The following is a 19615-nucleotide window of genomic DNA, read 5'->3' as shown; positions in this document are numbered from 1 at the left end:
CATGTATAACCTATACCAGAATACCTGCTGTATGGGGAAGGGGAAGGGAAGGGAGAGAGGTAGGAAAATGTGGAACTCAAAAACTTACACAAAGATGAATGTTGGAAACTATCTTTGCATGTAATTAAGAAAAAAAACAAAATAACATTAAAAAATATTAAAAAAGAAAAAGAAAAATTCTTCTGGAGAAAAATATTTGGCATATAAGCCTCTAAACAGTAGATTCCCTGAAGGCACCAAAAATACAAAAGCTTAATTTTTTCAAAGTTATTAGGAACTCATGTCATTGAAAAAGGTAAATTATATGAATGAGTTGAATGGCAAAAACGGAATTGCAGCAGCAATTGATTAACCTCATACTGGTTCAAAAGAATTCATATACATCGATGTTCCATATATATATATATATATATATATATATATATATATATATATATATATATATATGTGTGTGTGTGTGTGTGTAAATACGGTGCTATTATCATTTTAAGATGATCAATCGACTAATTAATAAGCTTTGATTTTGGACTATTATATGCCAAGGCTCATAGGTGGTACAATGAGTAGAGGGGTCAGACCTGGAGTCAGGAAGACTCATCTTTCTGAGTTCAAATCTGGTCTCAGACACTTACTAGTTGTGGGACCTTGAATAAGTCTCTTAACCCCATGTGCCCAGATTTCATGTAATAAATGAGAGAGAATATCTAAACAAAACATAATAATTATGCTATCTTAAAATGCTATGTAAGGGCGGGTAGGTGGCGCAGTGGATAGATAGAGCACCGGCCCTGGAGTCAGGAGTACCTGAGTTCAAATCTGGCCTCAGACACTTAATAATTACCTAGCTGTGTGGCCTTGGGCAAGCCACTTAACCCCCATTTGCTTTGCAAAAACCTAAAAAAAAATGCTATGTGAAACTTTCTTATTTTTTATAATTTTTTTTTATTTTTTTCTTGCAAGGCAGTGGGGTTAAGTGGCTTGCCCAAGGCCACACAGCTAAGCAATTATTAAGTGTCTGAGGCCAGATTTGAACTCAGGTACTCCTGACTCCAGGGCCGGTGCTCTATCTATCCACTGCGCCACCTAGCTGTCCCTATGTGAAACTTTCAAACCTTCCTTTGGTAATATGCTGCTACTGTCCTTAAATTTGCTGAGACTTGGAATATAATTTAATCATTTTATTCTAAACTCAATTCATCAGATAGTGCTCTCTAGGAGGAAATAATGTATGCATTTTTTAAATGTTATATACCACTCACCAACCCCCAAGTCAAGGCAGAGATAAAAAGGATGCTGACCTCCAATAGTTTACATTTTGATGGAGGAGACAACTATATACAAAAATAAGCATTATGCAGTAAGGAAGACTTATCTTCCTGAGTTCAGGTCTGTCTTCAGACCTTACTAATTGTGTGACTCCTCATGTGTAAAATGAGCTGGAGAAGGAATTGGCAAACTACTAGAGCAGAGGTGTCCAACCTTTTAGCTCTTCTGGGCCACCTCACCCAAGAAAAACTTGTCAATAGAATTTAGAATTTAGAATAGAATTTAACATTTATGACTGCTGTTGGGATATTATAATAACAAACCACTCCAATATCTTTGCTAGAAAATCCCAAATGGGCCATGATGAGACGGACACAAGTGAAAACAACTGAATAACACCTATATACCAATCATCCCTAAGAACAGAAATATGGTTAAAAATGAAAAGGTTCCCAGAAGAACACTGAACACCCTAAGAGCAGCATGGGGGGTGATGATCAACCTTAATGGAACTTGCTCATTCCATCAGTGCAACAATCAGGCACAATTCTGAGGTATCTGTGATGTAGAATACCAACTGTATCCAGAGAAAGAATTGCAGAGTTTGAACAAAGACCAAAGACTATTTCCTTTAATTTAAAAAAAAAAAAACTTATCTTATTATACAATCTTGCTATCTCTTATTTTTTTTCCTTAAGGATATGATTTCTCTCTCATCACATTCAACTTAAATCAATGTATACCATAGAAATAATGTAAAGATTAATGGACTGCCTTCTGTGGGAGGTAGGGAGAAGGAAGCAAGGTAAGGTGAAAAATTGTAAAATTGAAAATAAAATCTTTATTTTATAAACAAAAAAATGAAAAGTTTCCTAAAGGAATTTAAATAGAAGAAACAAAGACCCTGCTAATAGGAAGGAAACAAAAAGAAACTAAAGAAAGCTAGATGGTCCTGTGAATAAAATACTAGGCCTGGAGACAGAAAGCCCTGAGTTCAAATCCAGTCTCAGACACTTACTAGCCATGTGATCATGGGCAAGTCACTGAACCTTTGCTTTTCCTTTTCCTTAATCTCTTGGAGAAAGAAATGGCAAGCCTCTCTAATATCTTGGCCAAGAAAGCCCTATGGGCAACATAATCCACAGAGTCACAAAAAGTCTGACAAGACTGAATGAGTCAATAATTACAAAAGGTTAGTGACAGAGATATATTAGCCCTTTCCCCCAACAATGAATTTCTTTTTTAAAATACTGACATTAATCTACACTATAGGGGCGGCTAGGTGGCACAGTGGATAAAGCACCAGCCCTGGAGTCAGGAGTACCTGGGTTCAAATCCGGTCTCAGACACTTAATAATTACCTAGTTGTGTGGCCTTGTGCAAGCCACTTAAACCCATTTGCCTTGCAAAAACCTAAAAAAAAATCTACATTATGACACCATTATACCATGGAAAGCAACAATTTTTTTTTCAGTATTTTTAGTCAACTCTGGATCATCTTAAAAATCACTCATCTATATCAAGGATCATCTATATATCTTCCCTATCCTTTAAAGCCCTTCACAATCCATTCACAATCTGCCTACCTTTCCAAACTTATTAGACTTGATTCATCTCACTATTTAACAAACAGTCAAAATAGCCTCTTCTTTTTTTCAGCTTTTTAAAAATTTTTTTAATTCTCATTTTGTACAAAATTTTTTTTTTACATTAATAAAATATTCTTGTTTAAGAGTAGACAAAATACCACTCCCCCCCATGAATATAGACTTGCTTGGGTGATATAGGGGAGAGAAAAAAAATTAAAATAAAAAAATAACAGTAATGATTGTAGGTACGGCCAGGTGGCGCAATGGACAAAGCACCAGCCCTGGAGCCACGGGCACCCAAGCCCACATCCAGCCCCGTAGACCCAATGATCACCCAGCCGTGTGACATGCAAGCCACCTGATCCCCACTGCCCTGCAAAAACAAAAAAGAAAAAAAAAGACCCAAAATAAAATAAAATAGTAATAATAGTAGGGGTGGCTGGGTGGTAGACAGAGCATTGGCCCTTGAGCCAGGAGCACCTGGCTCCAAATCCGGCCCCAGAAACCCAAAGATCACCCTGCTATGTGGCCCCAGGCAGGCCACCCAGCCCCATTTGCCCTGCACCCTCCCCCCAAATAATAATAATAAAAAATGTGCTTCAGTCTTTGTTCCAACACCAACACCTCTGTCATGGGTGGATCACATTCATTATGGTAAGTCCATCGCAAAAGTTACTTCAATATTTTTCCAATGTTGCCATTGCTGATCGCAACTCCCTCCTTTGTTATTTCTCCACTACCATGTACTATATTTTCTCTCTGGTGCAGCAGACAGATCCCTAGTCCTGGGGCCAAGAAGCCCTGAGCCCCCCATACCACCCCTTAGGCCCAGCATCCACCTGGCCCTATGGTTCCAGACAGGCCATCCAATCCCAGCCCCTTGCAAGAAGTAAAAAAAGAAAATGTGTTCTATCTGACCACTCTCCCCCCATGGTCCATCCTCTCCTCCTTTATTCACATCTCCACCCCTTCCCCCTGCTCCCCCCTCCTTCTTACTCCAGATGTCTATACCCCATTGAGTATATATGCTGTTTCCTCTCCTAGCCACCTCTGATGACAGCAAAGGTTCCCTCATTCCCCCTTGCCTCCACCCTTCCATATCATTGCAATAGCTCATTGTAATAAAAAAAATCTTATTATGTGAAATATCTTGGACTATTCCCCCTCTCCTTTTTCTTTCTCCCATTCCATTTCCCTTTTTTTCCTATTGACTCCATTTTTACACCATATTTTATCTTCAAATTCAGCTTTCTCCTGTGCTTCAACTATAAAAGCTCCCTCTACCTGCTCTATTAACTGAGAAGGTTCATATGAGTATTATCAGTGTCATTTTTCTATGCAGGAATACATGCAGTTCATCATCATTAAGTCCCTCATATTTCCCCCCTCTCCTCCAATCTCCATGCTTCACCTGAGTCCTGTATCTGTTCAGCTCTGGCCATCCCAACAGGAACATTTGAAATTCCCCTGGTTCATTGAAAGCCCATCTTTTTCTCTGGAAGAGGACATTCAGCCTCGCCGGATAGTTCATTCTTGGCTGCATTCTAAGCTCTTTTGCCTTCTGGTATATTATATTCCAAGCCCTACGGAGCTTCCAATGTAGTTGCTGCTAAGTCCTGTGTGATCCTGACTGCAGCTCCACGATATTTGAACTGTGTCCTTCTGGCTGCTTGTAATATTTTCTCTTTGACTTGGGAGTTCTGGAACTTGGCTATAATATTCCTAGGGGTTGGTTTTTGGGGATCTCTTTCTCTGGGGGATCGGTGGATTCTCTCCATTTCTATTTTGCCCTCTGCTTCTAGAATATCAGGGCAATTTTCCTGTAGTAATTCTTTGAAAATGATGTCAAGGCTCTTTTCCTGATCATGACTTTCAGGTATTCCAATAATTTTTAAATTATCTTTCCTAAGTCTGTTTTCCATATCAGTTGTTTTTCAATGAGATATTTCACATTTTCTTCTAATTTTTCATTGTTTTTGGTTTTGAAGTATTGAGTCCTGATTTCTGGTAAATTCATCAATCTCCCTGAATTCTTTTCTTTGTCTGAAGGATTTGTTCCCCTCAGAGAGTTTTCTTATCTCTTTTTCCATCTGGCCAATTTTGCTTTTTAAGGCATTCTTCTCCTCAATAACTTTTTGAACTGTTTTATCCATTTGACCTAAGCTGTTTTTTAGCATGCTATTTTCTTCAGCATTTTTTTGGATTTCCTTGACTAAGTTGCTGACTTCATTTTCATGGTTTTCCTGCATCTCTCTCCTTTCTTTTCCCAGTTTTTCTTCCAACTCCCTCATTTGATTTTCAAAGTCTTTTTTTGAGCTCTGTCATAGCCTGAGCCCAATTTCTGTTTTTCTTGGAGCCTTTAGATGCAGGAGCTTGTGCTTCCTCATCTTCAGACTGATTATTTTGATCCTTCTTGGGCTCATATGCAAAATATTTCTCAATGGTCTTCCTCTTGTTTCTCTGCTTCATCATTTTCCCAGCCTGGGCCTGGTTTTGGGGTGCTTGCTGAGCTTTTGGGGCACTCCCACAAGGGTCTCAGTGTGTGAGGCTCTGTCCTCCCTCCTGGTCTGTAAATGACCACAAGTGCACCCCTCTGCCACGGGGATGAGGTGGGGGGGGGGGGTCCCTGCTGTTCTGTGGGGGGGCCTAGACTGGGATCAGGATTTGAATGTGGTCAGAGCCCCAGAGTCCGGTTCCAGAGGCAAAGGACAGAGCTCTACAGTTTCTCTTCACTCCCCTCCCTCAGCTCAATGGGCTCATGCCCTGGGGGCTCCTGCTTACCTGCTCCGCCTGCTTGTTTCCTGATCTGGGCTGCAGAAAGACCAGGCTGCTGGCTGTGTGCCCTGAGGGCTGGGCTCCACGTGCTCCCTCTGGCAGAGGTCCCCCGCTGTTCCCCCACTTTGTGCCGGTGCTCCCGGGGAAGTAGCTCAGGAGACTCCCCCGCTGCTCTGAGCCGGGGCTCCCAGTGCCCTGGGGCTGCCTCTGGGAGGCTGAAGTTCTTTCGCTCTGGCGGGCCACCCCTCAGGCAGGCTGCCCCTCCAACCCCGGGGAGCAGAGCCTTTCTGCTCTTTTCCAGGTTACCTTGAGTAAGAGAACTGCCTCACTGGGTCCCTCTGTGGGTTCTGTCTCTTGAAAGTTTAGTTAGAGTCCTTAGTTGATGAGTTTTATCAGAGAGCTCCTAAGACTCGATCCCTTCTTGTCACCATCTTGGCTCCACCCCTCCAAAATAGCCTCTTTTGCAACTTTACTTCTCTGAAGCTTATGTAGTAAACTCACATGCAATACAGTCTCCCATTGTATGCCTCATCAGTGGCTGCTCCCTCAACCTGAAATGCCATCTCCCATCTTCAACTTCAACAGAGATCTGCCTGGGATCTGCCAACCCAGACTCCAAAAATTACCTTGTATTTATTTTGAAGGTTTTCTTTTTGTTCGGTTATTTTTCAGTTATATCTATCTCTGCCTGATCCTGTTTGGGGTTTTACTGACAAAAATATTTTAGGCTGGGGTGTCCAACCATTTAGATCTGAACTCAGGAGGATAATCTTGACTCCAGGCTCAGCACCCTTCCGCTGTACATGTATTCTGTATATGCTTATTTATGTATTTGCTTTCTCCTCTAATAACAATTTATGATTATAAAAAGTCATTATGGATGGAGAGGGTAAAATGTCATAAATAACTGTTATTATAATATCCCAACAATAGTCATAAATGTTAAATTCTATATGTGGTCGGTGAAGTGACCCAGAAAAGTTAAAAGGTTGAACACCCTTGCTCTAGTGATTTGCCAATTCCTTCTCTAGTTCATTTTACAGATGAGGAACCTGAGGCAAACATGGTTACGTAACTTGTCCAGGGTCACACAGTTAGCAAGTTCTGAGGATAGATCTGAACTCAGGAGGATAAGTCTTCCTGACTCCAGGTTCAGTGCTTTGTCCACTATACCATCTAATTGTATGTATTCTATAAATGCTTATTTATGCATATGGTTGTCTCCTCCATCAAAACGTAAGCTGCTGGAGGTCAGGAACTATGTCCTTTTTATCTCTGCCCTGACATGGGGTATGTATGTAATATATAAGCATTTTCAAAATGCACACATTATTTCTTCCTAGAGAAAGTACTGTCTGATGAACTGAGTCTAGAAAAAAACTATTAAATTATATTCTGGGGGCAGGTAGGTGGCAGAGTGGATAGAGCACCAGGCCTGGAGTCAGGAGGACCTGAATTCAAATCTGATCTTAGACCCTTAATAATTACCTCACTGTGTGACCTTGGGCAAGTCATTTAACCCCAGTGCCTTAAATAAATTTTTTTTAAATTATATTCCAAGTTTCAGTAAATATAAAGAAGCATATTGTCAAAGGAATTTTCATATAGCATTAAGATAGCATAACTAATATATTTCAATTAGATTTCTCTCTGTGCATATACAGTGCCCTCTTTTCTAGATTATATATTACAAGATGGAAGTGGTCATGTCTTATTTAGCATTCTATCTCTTCTAATACCAAACACAATGTTCTAAAAAATGGTAAATACTTAAAATATGGCATTAAATGACAGATTGGTTTAAATATGAATTCTTCAAAACTTTCCCAGCAGTTAATAGGGAGCACAAATATTAAAATTGGAAATAACAAGCATGGATATTGCCCAGGACAATACACAAATTCAGGAAGAAATTTATTCTTTTTTAATTTACAAATTTAATGCCATTCCAAAAAACAAGGAAATTCAATTTAGAACTAAACAAAATAATATCAAAATTCATATGGGGGATCAAAAAGTCAAGAACATCAAGGAAGACGAGTAAAAGCCATAGACACAGAAGCAGCCTAGCATTATCAAAATTCTACCCTAAAACAGTAATCGTCAAAGTGGCTTGGAACAGGTTTTTAAAAATAGCAAAATTAAACAATGTAATTGATTAGTTAAGTAAGACTCAAAAGTAACTGAAAATAGATAACATCCCAGTGTTCAACAAACCCCAGGATAGTAATCACTTGGAGGATACAGACTTCCTCTTTGAGGTGGGGGAAAAAACTACTGAGATAATTTGGAAAAAATCATGTTTAGATCAACAAGTTATAATCTATAACCTTCAAAGCATACATGATCTAAATATAAAATAATAGATCATAAACAAATAGGAGAAGAATGGAAGGAGTTACCTTTTACAACTATGTCACAAGAGAGAATTCTTAACTAAATAAGGGATAGAAGTAATCACAAGATTAAAGTTTGCCAATATGTGGAACTTTATCAATGCAGGACAGTATTGTCTCTTGGTCTTACAGAGTTGTCTAGTACACTAGAAAAAGTTAAGTGACTTGCCCAGAGGCACAGAGTCAGAAAGTCTCAGACACAGATACTGAATTGCTCTGAGACTGGCTCTCCTTCTACTATGTCATGCTGCCTCTCATAATAAAAGATAAAACAGGTAAGTTAAACAATATAAAACTGAAACAAATCAATGCAGCCAGAATTAGAAGATGAGTAGTTAAGTGGGGGGAAAAATCTCTATCATCTATCTATGAGGAAAGTTAGAAATAGTAAAAAAATAAAAACCATTCCCTAATGGAAAAGAAGGCAAGAAACATAAAGAGGGTTTCAGAAGAATTACAAATCAGCAGTATGATACTGACATTTCAACTCACTAAGAATTTGAGAAATGTAATTTTTTTAAATTCTGAGGTTCAATCTCTTCTTACCTATCAGATTTGTGAATATGACAAAAGACAAAAGACCTGAAGCTTGGTTTAAACATCGTGAAAAACAATTTGGAATCAGCAATCAACAAATATTTAATCAATCACCAGCTAGGTTCCAGGTACCATACTCCAAGCTTGGCACAAATAAAAGAACTGAAACAAGTCCCACTCACAAAGAGTTTTAAAAAGTCAGTTGATCAATCAGTCAAAAAGCATTGTGCTAAATGCTGAGGATATAAAAAGAGGCAAAAGAAAATCACTAAATGGTATAGGCAATGCCTCACAATGCATCACTGCTAAATATAGATCCCAAGAAGAACACAGAGAGAAATATTATATATGTACAAAGATATTTACAGCAGTAAATAACTACAAAGACAGTATACATCAACTAGCTCAAAGTTGCATTAGTGAAGAGAAGACAAAGATAAGAGATTTTGTAGAGATAAAATAGTAAAGAAATGGTAAGTAATTAAAAATAGAGGAAAGAAGTCCAGAGGGAGAGAGAAGAATAAGTATGACTCCAAAGATATGAATCTCATTGACTAGAAAGATGATGGCATCCTCAAAGGAAACTGAAAAGATGGAAAGGAATGATAGATTTACAGTAATATAACAAGTTTGGCCACAATTTGAGTTCCTCTTTCTTTTCCATTTTTATTATTAATACACTTTCTCTTCTAGTCAATCAAATTATGCTAGCCATTCTTTAGACACAATTGTATTTCCTTTCTCTGTGACTTCAAAGAAGTGATCCCTTCTATCTAAAACACAATCCTACTTTACTCTGTCACAAAGAATTCTTACATTTCTTTAAAATCTAACTCCAGTATCACTTCCCTAAAATGATAGTCAGGTGGCTCAATGGACAGAGTGCTATACCTGGAATCAGGAATACATGAACTCATATACTTAATATACTCAAGATATTTAAGAGCTATGTATTATTAAGCAAGTCACTTAGTCGCTATCTGTCTCAGTTTTCTCATCTGTAAAATGGGGTAATGATAGCTTCAACTTTGACAGGTAGCTGCAAAGATAAAATGAAATAATATTTGGAAAACATTTTGTAAACTTTAAAGTGGCATATAAATGTTAGATATTATTATTGTTATTATTATTATTATTGATTATGATATTCCTTTCCCTTTTGTGGTCAATGGTGATCAGTTTCTCCCTCTTAAAACTGCAAGTATAGTTTTGATGTATATATCTGACATATTGTTTTCTATATGCATGTCATACCCACTCTACTTCCATTGAGATATAAGTTCCTTGAGGACAGGGACCATCTTGTTTTGTTTGCACACCCCAATGAGAGTAAAAACATCATAAATATTTCTTGAACTAAATCTGATCTAATGCATAATTCTTTCTGTGTAATAAGAATTTATTTCAGAATTATTCAATTCTCAAGAATAACATGGATAAAACAGAATGATAAAATCCATATAAGTATATAAACAAGTCATCCTTCCCATACTAACTTTGCTTACTTTCGCTTCACCAGAGGTACTACTGATAATAACCTCTCTCCACACCCAACTACATCCAGTCTTTAAATATATATACTTGTCAATATATATATATAAATATATATACTTGTCAATGACTACTTTTTGAATTTTTTTTTATTTATTTAAGGTAATAGGGTTAAGTGACTTGCCCAAGGTCACACAACTAGGCTTAAGTGTCTGAGGTAGGATTTGAATTCAGGTCCTCCTGACTCCCGGGCCGGTGCTCTATTCATTGCACCACCTAGCTGACCCACTGTCAAAGACTATTGAAAAGGCTCAAGAAAATATATACTGATGCTCTGGTTTAAGGCTTTTCAGAGAAATTTGCTAGGTCAAACAGCATTTTTGAGGTTTTAGAGGTTTACACTTTAACATCTAGACAGCTAACAGGCAAAGTATGGCTAACTTGAGTTTCTGGGATCAAATGACTGTTGGTATAATTTCAATTAAAACACATTTAGAAAATTCATGGGAAACTTTTCCTGATTAATTCTAAAGAAAACAGATTCCTAAAAAATTCATAGAAATACCTAGCTGTGTGACCTTGGGCAAGCCACTTAATCCCATTGCCTTGCAAAAACCTAAAAAAAAATTTCATAGAAATATCAACACATATACTGTTTTAGAGAAGGAATTTTAGAATTCATATAGAATATAACCTGTGGTCAAGAAAAAATATTGACCAAAAAAAATCTAGTATCAACCATAAGACTGGCTCTCCCTTCTTATAGAACTTGTAAAATTTATGCCCAATTTCATCATTAATGCTAATAATAGCTGGTACTCTGGTTATTAGCTATGATTCTGATTGTTGACTTGTAGCTGCTATAAAAAATTCCAATTTTCTCAAACTCACAATTTTTAAAGACCTTTAAATGCCATATCAAAGGCAATTCATTTTTCTAAGACCATCAAAAAGATGGTAGAAAGAAAGAGAAATTTTTAAAAAGAAATGTCAATCATAATATTCAAATTAATAATATTATACTACTGTAAATAACAGGAGGTGTCTGTTATTTTAATATTCTAACTATTATTAGTCATCAAAGAAAAGACAATTTCCTAAAAAGTTTAACAACATATGAATAAAGGGGGCTTTATCAAAACACTAACATTTATTGGCTTCTACCTTTCATGTAATTCCTTCAGTAGGAATGTACCTATTTCCCACCTCTAGTAATTTCAGGTTCAGGTTTCCAAAGGACCTTATTAAACAAAATTATGGGCTAGAAAATAGTTCCTTAAAAAATTATGACAGATATCTCAACAGGGCATTTGACATCTTGAAAAAATAACCATGATCTATACTTGGTTAAGGTGTTAAGAAGATCATTACCATATCCAGTAAATGCATGTCACTGTTCTTCACGTTTCGACCTGGGCTTAATAACATTCCAAAACACCTGAAAATATTAAAGAAAAAAATTAAGAAATAATAAACCATTAAATCAAAGATTTTAGCCCATTAGGCAGAAAATCTACTTATAATTATATTCCCGCCTAAACTAGGTACAGTGGAGAGAGCCCTGGCTTTGGAGTCAGGAGGATGGGAGTTTGACTCTAGTCTCACACACTTGCCACTTACTAGCTGGGAGACCTTGGGCAAGTCAATTAACCCTGATTGTCTCCAGTCATCTTGATCCATGTCTGGCCACTGAACCCAGCTGACTCTGGAGGAGAAAGTGAGGCTGTCACACCCCACTCAAATCACCTCCCTGATGTCATAGCCTTAAGAATAAAAAACGAACATCATTCCCACCTAAGAACCTCAACTCCTATAAATGGTTATTCACATTTTATCATACATAAATTAAAATTGTTTATAATGCTACATTAAATTGTATAATTTGATGTGAAAATGACGTCATTTTGCATTTAAAAAATTAACAATGGTGTGAGTATTTACCCTAGACACACTAGAAATGGTCTTCAAATTAAGTGCTGATCAAAAGAGGAGAGAGTATTGGTTAAGGCATTAATTTTCAAATATGAGATTTCACTTGTACATTATTTTTAATATCTAGGTCAAGAATCACTAACTTAATTAATTTGTCACAGGAGATTTTGAGGATAAAAACCATAATTACAGTTTCCCAAAGCATTAGTTCAGTGAATACAGATTAAATATTGATTATCTTTAAAGACAGATTCATAGTTTATTTAGAGTTTATACTAGACAATATCTGAGGTCTCTCATTTCCCAAGATTCAAGGATTCTGTGATTTCCTCATTCAAACAGAGATACATTATAAAGAGTCCTTATGATTGAAAGAATCCTTCCAAGTATTTTCTCCAGCTTTCCAGAAACTAACTTTGATATCCCACCCCCCCCCAAAAAAAGACCAATAAGACTGCTAAGTACATAGAATCATCACATAGTAGAGCTGAAAGAGACTTGGAGATCTTAGTCCAATCACCTTCATTTTACAAACCAGGAAATTGAGTCATAGACAACAACAAATCTGAGGTCGGAGAATGAGTCAGCAGAAATAGGTTTAAAATACATACAGTACAGAACACACTACCTTTAGGAGTGATTGTCCCTAAAGTTACATCTCTCCTCCTCCCTAACATTCATATTCTGTTGAGTGCACCACCCTCTTTCATCAGAAACCCATATTTAATACCTGGGATTCATCTGTGACAATCCACTCTCTCCCACCAAAAGCCCCATTGGCAATTTCTTCAAGATCCCATGGAATCATACTTTTCTTTACTCATACCACAACCACCCTATTCTAAATCAGTAACCATCATCTCTCAACTGAACTAGAGGAACAGCTGTAAAATGTTTCCCTCCCTCTTTCAATTTCAGCTCTCTCTGATACATTATCCACAGAGCTGTCAAAGAGATACTCCCAAAAGTCGGGATGGCCCCATTCCTCTGTTCCAGAAGCTTCCACTCACATCATCTTCTCTTTAGTGGTATAGTCTGTACCCTAGTTCTGGGTACATTGTCCTGACATTCCTACCTTTCATAGCTTTCTGTCCATCATTTTCCTTTCCTGAAATAGTTTCCACTCATATCTCTACCTATCTGTACTATCCTTCAAGGCTTGAGTCTAGAACTACCTCCACAATAAAGCTTTTCCTTCACCTCCACTCATTAAATGTCACCATTCTGTTTGAAATCTTACTTGACAATCTTCTCTAATATTTATCACCTAACTAAATTCTAAGTTCCTTGAAGCCATGAACTACAATTCTTTCATCTTGGTGCTCTTAGGACACAGCAGATAGTAACTGGTACATTGCAAATACACTCAAATTCTGGTAGATTCTTACTGGAGCTAGAATCAGTTAAGAATTCTGTCACTTAGCATTTAACATCCTTCATAATTTGGCCCCAGTTTTATTGAACATTTCTCCTCTTCAGACCAACACAACTGGCCTCCATGCAATTCCTCAAAAGTAACACTCTAACAGCCATGTCCATGCCTTTGCTTTGTCAGTCACTCAATTCTTGGAAAAATAATTCTCTCTCATGTCTCCTTCCTAAAATCACTAGTTACCTTCAAGATTTAACTTAAACATCACTTTATATATGAAACTTTTCCTCATCTCCCTGGCTACTAATGCTTCCCTATCAAAAAAAAGAAGAAAAGACTTTTGAAAAACACTAGGGCTCACAGGACCTCACAAATAAATATAAGCTACCTGAAACCAATATAAACTATAGGAAAAAAGATATGCTTATTGAATAAGAATGGATTCTTAGATGATGAATGAGGTATAAATGTCAGTTTCTGCATTCATTTCTCAAAATAAACCTATATTTTAATATCAAAGGATAACATCTGTAGGAGAGATAATATAGACATCTTAAAAGCTCAATTGTATTTAAAATATAAAATTCAGGCATGTATAAATCTTTGATCATAATTTAACAAAAGGATAAATGATCCTATAGAGCTATAAAAAAATAGAAAAATCATTTAAGGATGAGTTTAAATAATAATTGACTAAACAAAAATAACCCAAGGAGAAAAATATAGCTACATACTATTAAATGGTAATTCAAAATAGAAACAAGCCTATTAATATTTAAATTATTTGAATGAAAAATTCAAATTCAACCACAAAAATAAAAACATCCTTTATAATGAATTTTTTGATCCAACAACCTACTTGATCTTTTTATAATGGGACTAGGATCTAAGGCAAAGCTAATTTATCCACCTAAGTAAATCAGGGCTGTACAAAAGCAGCCACTTTAGCTAGTACTAATATTTTAGCCAAATGAAATACTAAAATAACTGTATCAGATTCATGAGAACTTAAAATTTCAAAGAGATCATCTAATCTAATCTTTATCGCAAAGATAAATCCTTGAACTATCTTCCTTTATAAGTGATCATTCAACCACAGTCTAAAAGTTCCAGTGATTGTTTGCTGCTAAATCAATTTATGGACAATTATAGCTAGTTAGGAAGTGTTTCCATATACTGAGCTGAAATCTGTCTCCTATAACTCATAATTACTGATCCTAATTGTATCCTCTGAGATCTTCTGAAAAAAATGGAGAAATAATCTAATCTAATCATTTTCAAAGTGTTCAAAGGGTTGAAGACACTAATTTTGCCCCCCCCAATCTCTCTAATCTAAAGATCCCTATTAGTTTCAGTAATCTTTATATGGGGTACATATGGAGTCTCCTCAGCAGTCACTTTGCCCTCTAACCAGTACAGCTCAAGTTTATTTAGATTCTTCCTAAAATATCCAGTATAGAAAAAAATATGCAAAATGATATATAACAAAGGCCACATCCAGTAGAACTCTTCTGGATACTACAAAGCTATCTATCTAGTCTAACATTATTGTTTTGCTGGCAGTCAATAATATTAATTCTTGCTGACAGTTCACTAGAATCTTCTTTTTCCTTGTTCCTTAATCTACTTCCTACCTATAACGTTCCACGAAAATATGATGCTATTGGGACTTCAAGGTAGATATGATTAGCAAGCATTTGGTGATGTAAGGGAGGAATTCAAATTACATTGATTCTTGGAGGATATACAGATTTGAAAGTCATAAAGTTGGTTTGATAACTGATCACATGGAATCAGACATCAAAAAGTAAGAAGTGATGACAAAAAGAACTCTGAGAGACACTAAAAAAACAGTAAGAAAGAACAATCAAATGATTTTGGCTCTACTTGTCTATACTGCTGCACTTTTTTGGCAGAGAGCTCAGAGGCAGTAAGAAGTGATGATCCATTGTCCAAAATCCCAGAGAAACCAAGAAAGATTAAGTGAGAGAAAAAAAAAAAACCACTGAATTCAGCAGCAGAAAAATGGTTAGAGGAGTGGCTAGATGGCTCATTGGATAGAACACTGGCCCTGGAGTCAGGAGTACCTGAGTTCAAATCCGGCCTCAGACACTTAATAATTACCTAGCTGTGTGGCCTTGGGCAAGCCACTTAACCCCATTGCCTTGAAAAAACTAAAAAAAAAAATATGGTTAGAAATATTGAAAAGAGTGGCTTCTGTAAGAGTCGAGAATGGATCAGTTACAAATCAGTGGAATTCGGCAATGAGATATAGGAGAGATCTAGAAAAACTTGAAAGAATGAACAGAATCAAAAGATAGTTGCTTTAAAGTTGAGGAAAATCCAGGAATAGGCATAAAAGAAGGAGACAGTACCAAAAAAAAAAATCCTCAATGGGGCATCAGAGAACAGAAATGGTATGCAAAGAGAAGAGTTAATAAAAGAAAAGGGATTAGAGCAAAAGAGCTTAAAGGTACACAGGAAGATCACTTTAGAAATTATAGGAAATACCTTTGAATGCTGAATATAATGACAATTAATGTGTGCCTCCAATTTTTATAACAGAATGCTATAAACCAAGAAAACTGCATCTATGTATTAATCCTAAAAGTGACCCACTGAATCACTAAACAGTCACTGGATAAATTTATTAAGAGCTATTTAGAATTTATAAAATCAAATAGAAGCAACCTAGTAAGCAATAAATAGCCCAAGTTGTCTCATTATTTAATCTGATTTTTAAAACTGTCAAATTATATAAGTAAATTTCATTTGTTCCATATTAAAAGAAAATAATAAAACATTAGAAAAATTTTTAATTATTGGAAAGAAAAAAGGAAACTAAATTCCTTATAACAAATATGTACAGTCAAGCTAAACAAATTCCTTCACTGGTTGTGTTAGTTCACCCATTCTTCATGGAAATATTATCAAGAAATGTTTCTTTCAATCATTCATCCAACAAGATATTCAGTAACACTAATTTCTTTTAATATGATTTTTGTTGCTGTAAGTCAGCAGATAGTAAACAAGAATTCAAGGACAACTGATTATTGAAGCAGGAAGCAAATTCTTAAGATATCAAGCAAAGGTTGAAACAGAATATTTCTTAATTCTCTTACAATAAATTATCTAGTATGTATCTCATCACTTATTTTTCTAGTCACTCAGTACCTTACAACTCTAAATTACATTTTTCAGAGCAGTCCTTATATTTTATACCATATTATCTCTATTTTCCCAAAAATTTGTCATGTAAGAGGCATGTGTTAATATCCTGAAACTCAAAAGAAATTCTCCTTTACTTCTAGTTGTTGTGAACAAGTGTCTCAGTACTAACTAGAATACTTGTTTCATTGGGGTAGGCACCTCCCTTGGAGGAAATTCATTCTACCAATGGCAATCTGCTACTATTCCACAATAGGTGGTGAAAGACTAAATGGCCAGAAGCATATAATCACTTCGCAACAGAGGAAGGATTTAAATCCCTATCATCCTGGCTCCAAAGGAATCTATCTACCATGCTACATAGAACCAAGAAAGTTGAAAACTATGACACAGTGAACCTAAATATACCTATCTTAATCCAAATCAGGTTTCTAAGTTTGGCTTTAAGTAAAAACAAGGCTCCTCCTGTCCAAAAAGATCTAACCCATTATGCTGCCAAAATACCAGAAGTTCTCACAATCTCATCTTTAAGATACAAGGTAGGGGCAGGAGGCAGCACAGTGGATAGAGCCAGCCCTAGAGTCAGGAGAATCTGAGTTCAAATCCGGATTCAAACACTTAATAATTATGTAGCTCTGTGACCTTCAGCAAGTCACTTAACTCCACTGCCTTGTAGAAAGGCGCATGTATATACATGTATAAATATGTGTATGTATATATATACATGTGTGTGTGTGTGTGTGTGTATATATATATATATATATGTATATATGTATGCATATGCACACACACACACACGGTACTCTGGGAGCAACTAGGTGGCACAGTGAATAGAGCACCGGTCATGGAATCAGGTGAACTTGAGTTCAAATCCAATCTTAGACACTTAATAATTACCTAGCTGTGTGACCTTGAGCATGTCATTTAACCCCATTGCCTTGCAAAAAACAAAAGATGCATGGCACTGTCTACTCCTTGCCATGCACGCATATCATACTGTAAAATTCCATTAATATTTACCATTTATTACTCTATTCTTCATCCTCATTGCTGAACTCCATGAAACATAATAGGTGGGAAAAACCCAAGCAAGAAATTAATAATCTCTTAGATAGATTTTTGGATGTCTCATTCTACATTACTCAAGAAGCACACATTATCTAATAGCTTTACTACTGCACCTGATTCATTACAATAATTCATAGAACATGAGCTAAAAAGGACCTTGGAGTCCATCAAGTACATTTCCTTCATTTGATGCATGAGAAACTGTGTGAGTGGGAAGTGCTTGCCAAACAACACAAAAGCAATAAGCAAAGGTGGGATATAAACATACATTCTCTAACTGCAGAGATAGTAGCCTTTCTTTTTATTTGTTTTTGTTTTAGTGAGGTAAGGAGGTTAAGTGACTTGCCCAAGGCCACACAGCTATTAAGTATCAAGTGTCTGAGGCTGAATTTAAACTCAAGTCCACTAGACTTGAGGTCTGACGCTCTATCCACTGTGCCACCTAGCTGCCCCCCCATAGCAGCCTTTCTATTGCATCAAGTTACCTAAATTTTAGCTGAACTTTATATGGCATTTTATAATTTACAAATCCTTTATTCACAATTCTGTAAGGTTAATAATGTGAATAACCATTTCCACCATCTTTTATGAGAAAATTAAGGCTTTAAAAAGGTTAAGTCAATTTTCAAAGGTCACAAAGCAACTAAATATGAAAGCTGACAGGCAAGCAGGGGTCTCCAAGTAGATTGTTATATTACCTACCTTGATCCTCACTCATAGGTTGGAAAGGTCTCAGGAATTATGATGGAAAAATATGAGTACTCTGACCTAATAACTTGTTCCTCAAAAAGACAATCATCAATCAATACAGATGAAGTATCAACTACATACCAAGGAAAACTTGGTTCCATTTAATCTCAAAAGTCTCCTTTTTCTTAGAGAGGATGAAAATTTTGTTACCAACTAGATACATAAGTATCCTCAATTCCTTCTAACTGCACAGATCAACAGGTTCCAAATCCTGCCACTTCTACTTCCACATTTCCTCTTCCGTAGTCCCTCTTTTCTCCATCATCTTCATTCACCTATCATCTGGATAGTAGGCAATTAGAAGGAAACCAAAGCCTCCCTTTAAGGCTTTCATTGCAATCTTGAGAAAATGTTGAGAATAAAATCATATATATATAGTGTGTGTGTATATACATATATATATATAGCATAAAAACTTACTTTGATTTTGAAGGTAACTAAAATTTTTAGAAGCGTGAAAAACTGCAGTCTGGAAGGTAATAGATTTTATATGAAAAACAGTAGTAATTATAGATTTCATGAAAATACTAAAGAGTGATAGACAACTTTACTCACATAAGTAGAAGAAAAAAATACACAGTACTTTAAGACTTACAAAGTTCTTTATGAATAGTGTGATTTTATTCTCATAATAACCTTGGTAAGTAGGCAATATTTCTATCCTCCTTTTGTCACACAGGTGTGGGTCACATAGCTAGTAAGTGTCTGAGGTTAAATTTGAACTCAGGTCTTATTGACTTTAGTTTCAGTACTCTGTCCTCTGCCTTATATAGAATTTTCACCATATATTATGAACGCTGGTTAAAATATTCAAAATATACCTTTTTATAGCTTTAAAAGGATCACTCAATGACACTACAGTACACCAAGAGCCAGTCTTGGAGTCAGGAGGACTCATCTTCCTGAGTTCAAATTTGGCATCAGACATTTCCTAGCTGGGTAACCCTGGGCAAGTCATTTCACCCTGTTTGCCTCATTTTCCTCATCTGTAAAATGAGCTGGAGAAGAAAATGGCAAACCACTCCAGTATCTGCCAAGACCCCAAAGGGTGTCACTAAGAGTCAGAAACAGTTGAAAAACAACTAAACAACAACAGCATATTTTGTATATAGCTTTTTTACCTATAGCTTTAAGTGTAGATTTATATATAGTTTTCCCCTAGTTAAAACATGCAAAAATTCAGTGCAGAAGAAGAAAGTAATTTTTTATCAATAATAAGAAACATTTCTAAAATTGTATCATAAAGCATCAGTCATCAAAACTGTCTGGTA

General features: G+C 36.2%; 1 protein-coding gene across 10 annotated transcripts in view; it reads right to left on the bottom strand.

The window, feature by feature from the left end:
* The window catches only part of RABGAP1L (RAB GTPase activating protein 1 like), a 716515-nt gene that overhangs the window by 550123 nt on the left and 146777 nt on the right, over positions 1–19615 (bottom strand). For all 10 annotated transcript variants that reach the window (XM_074222075.1, XM_074222079.1, XM_074222077.1 and 7 more), the window contains one exon: positions 11426–11492. In XM_074222075.1, coding sequence (XP_074078176.1) covers positions 11426–11492 — 67 coding nt within the window. The remainder of the gene's footprint in view (positions 1–11425; positions 11493–19615) is intronic.

The sequence above is a fragment of the Macrotis lagotis genome, chromosome 2, assembly GCF_037893015.1.
Source record: "Macrotis lagotis isolate mMagLag1 chromosome 2, bilby.v1.9.chrom.fasta, whole genome shotgun sequence".
Lineage (NCBI taxonomy): Eukaryota > Metazoa > Chordata > Mammalia > Peramelemorphia > Peramelidae > Macrotis > Macrotis lagotis.
The sequence above is the reverse complement of the archived record's forward strand: the minus strand, read 5'-3'. Positions and strand labels throughout refer to the sequence as shown.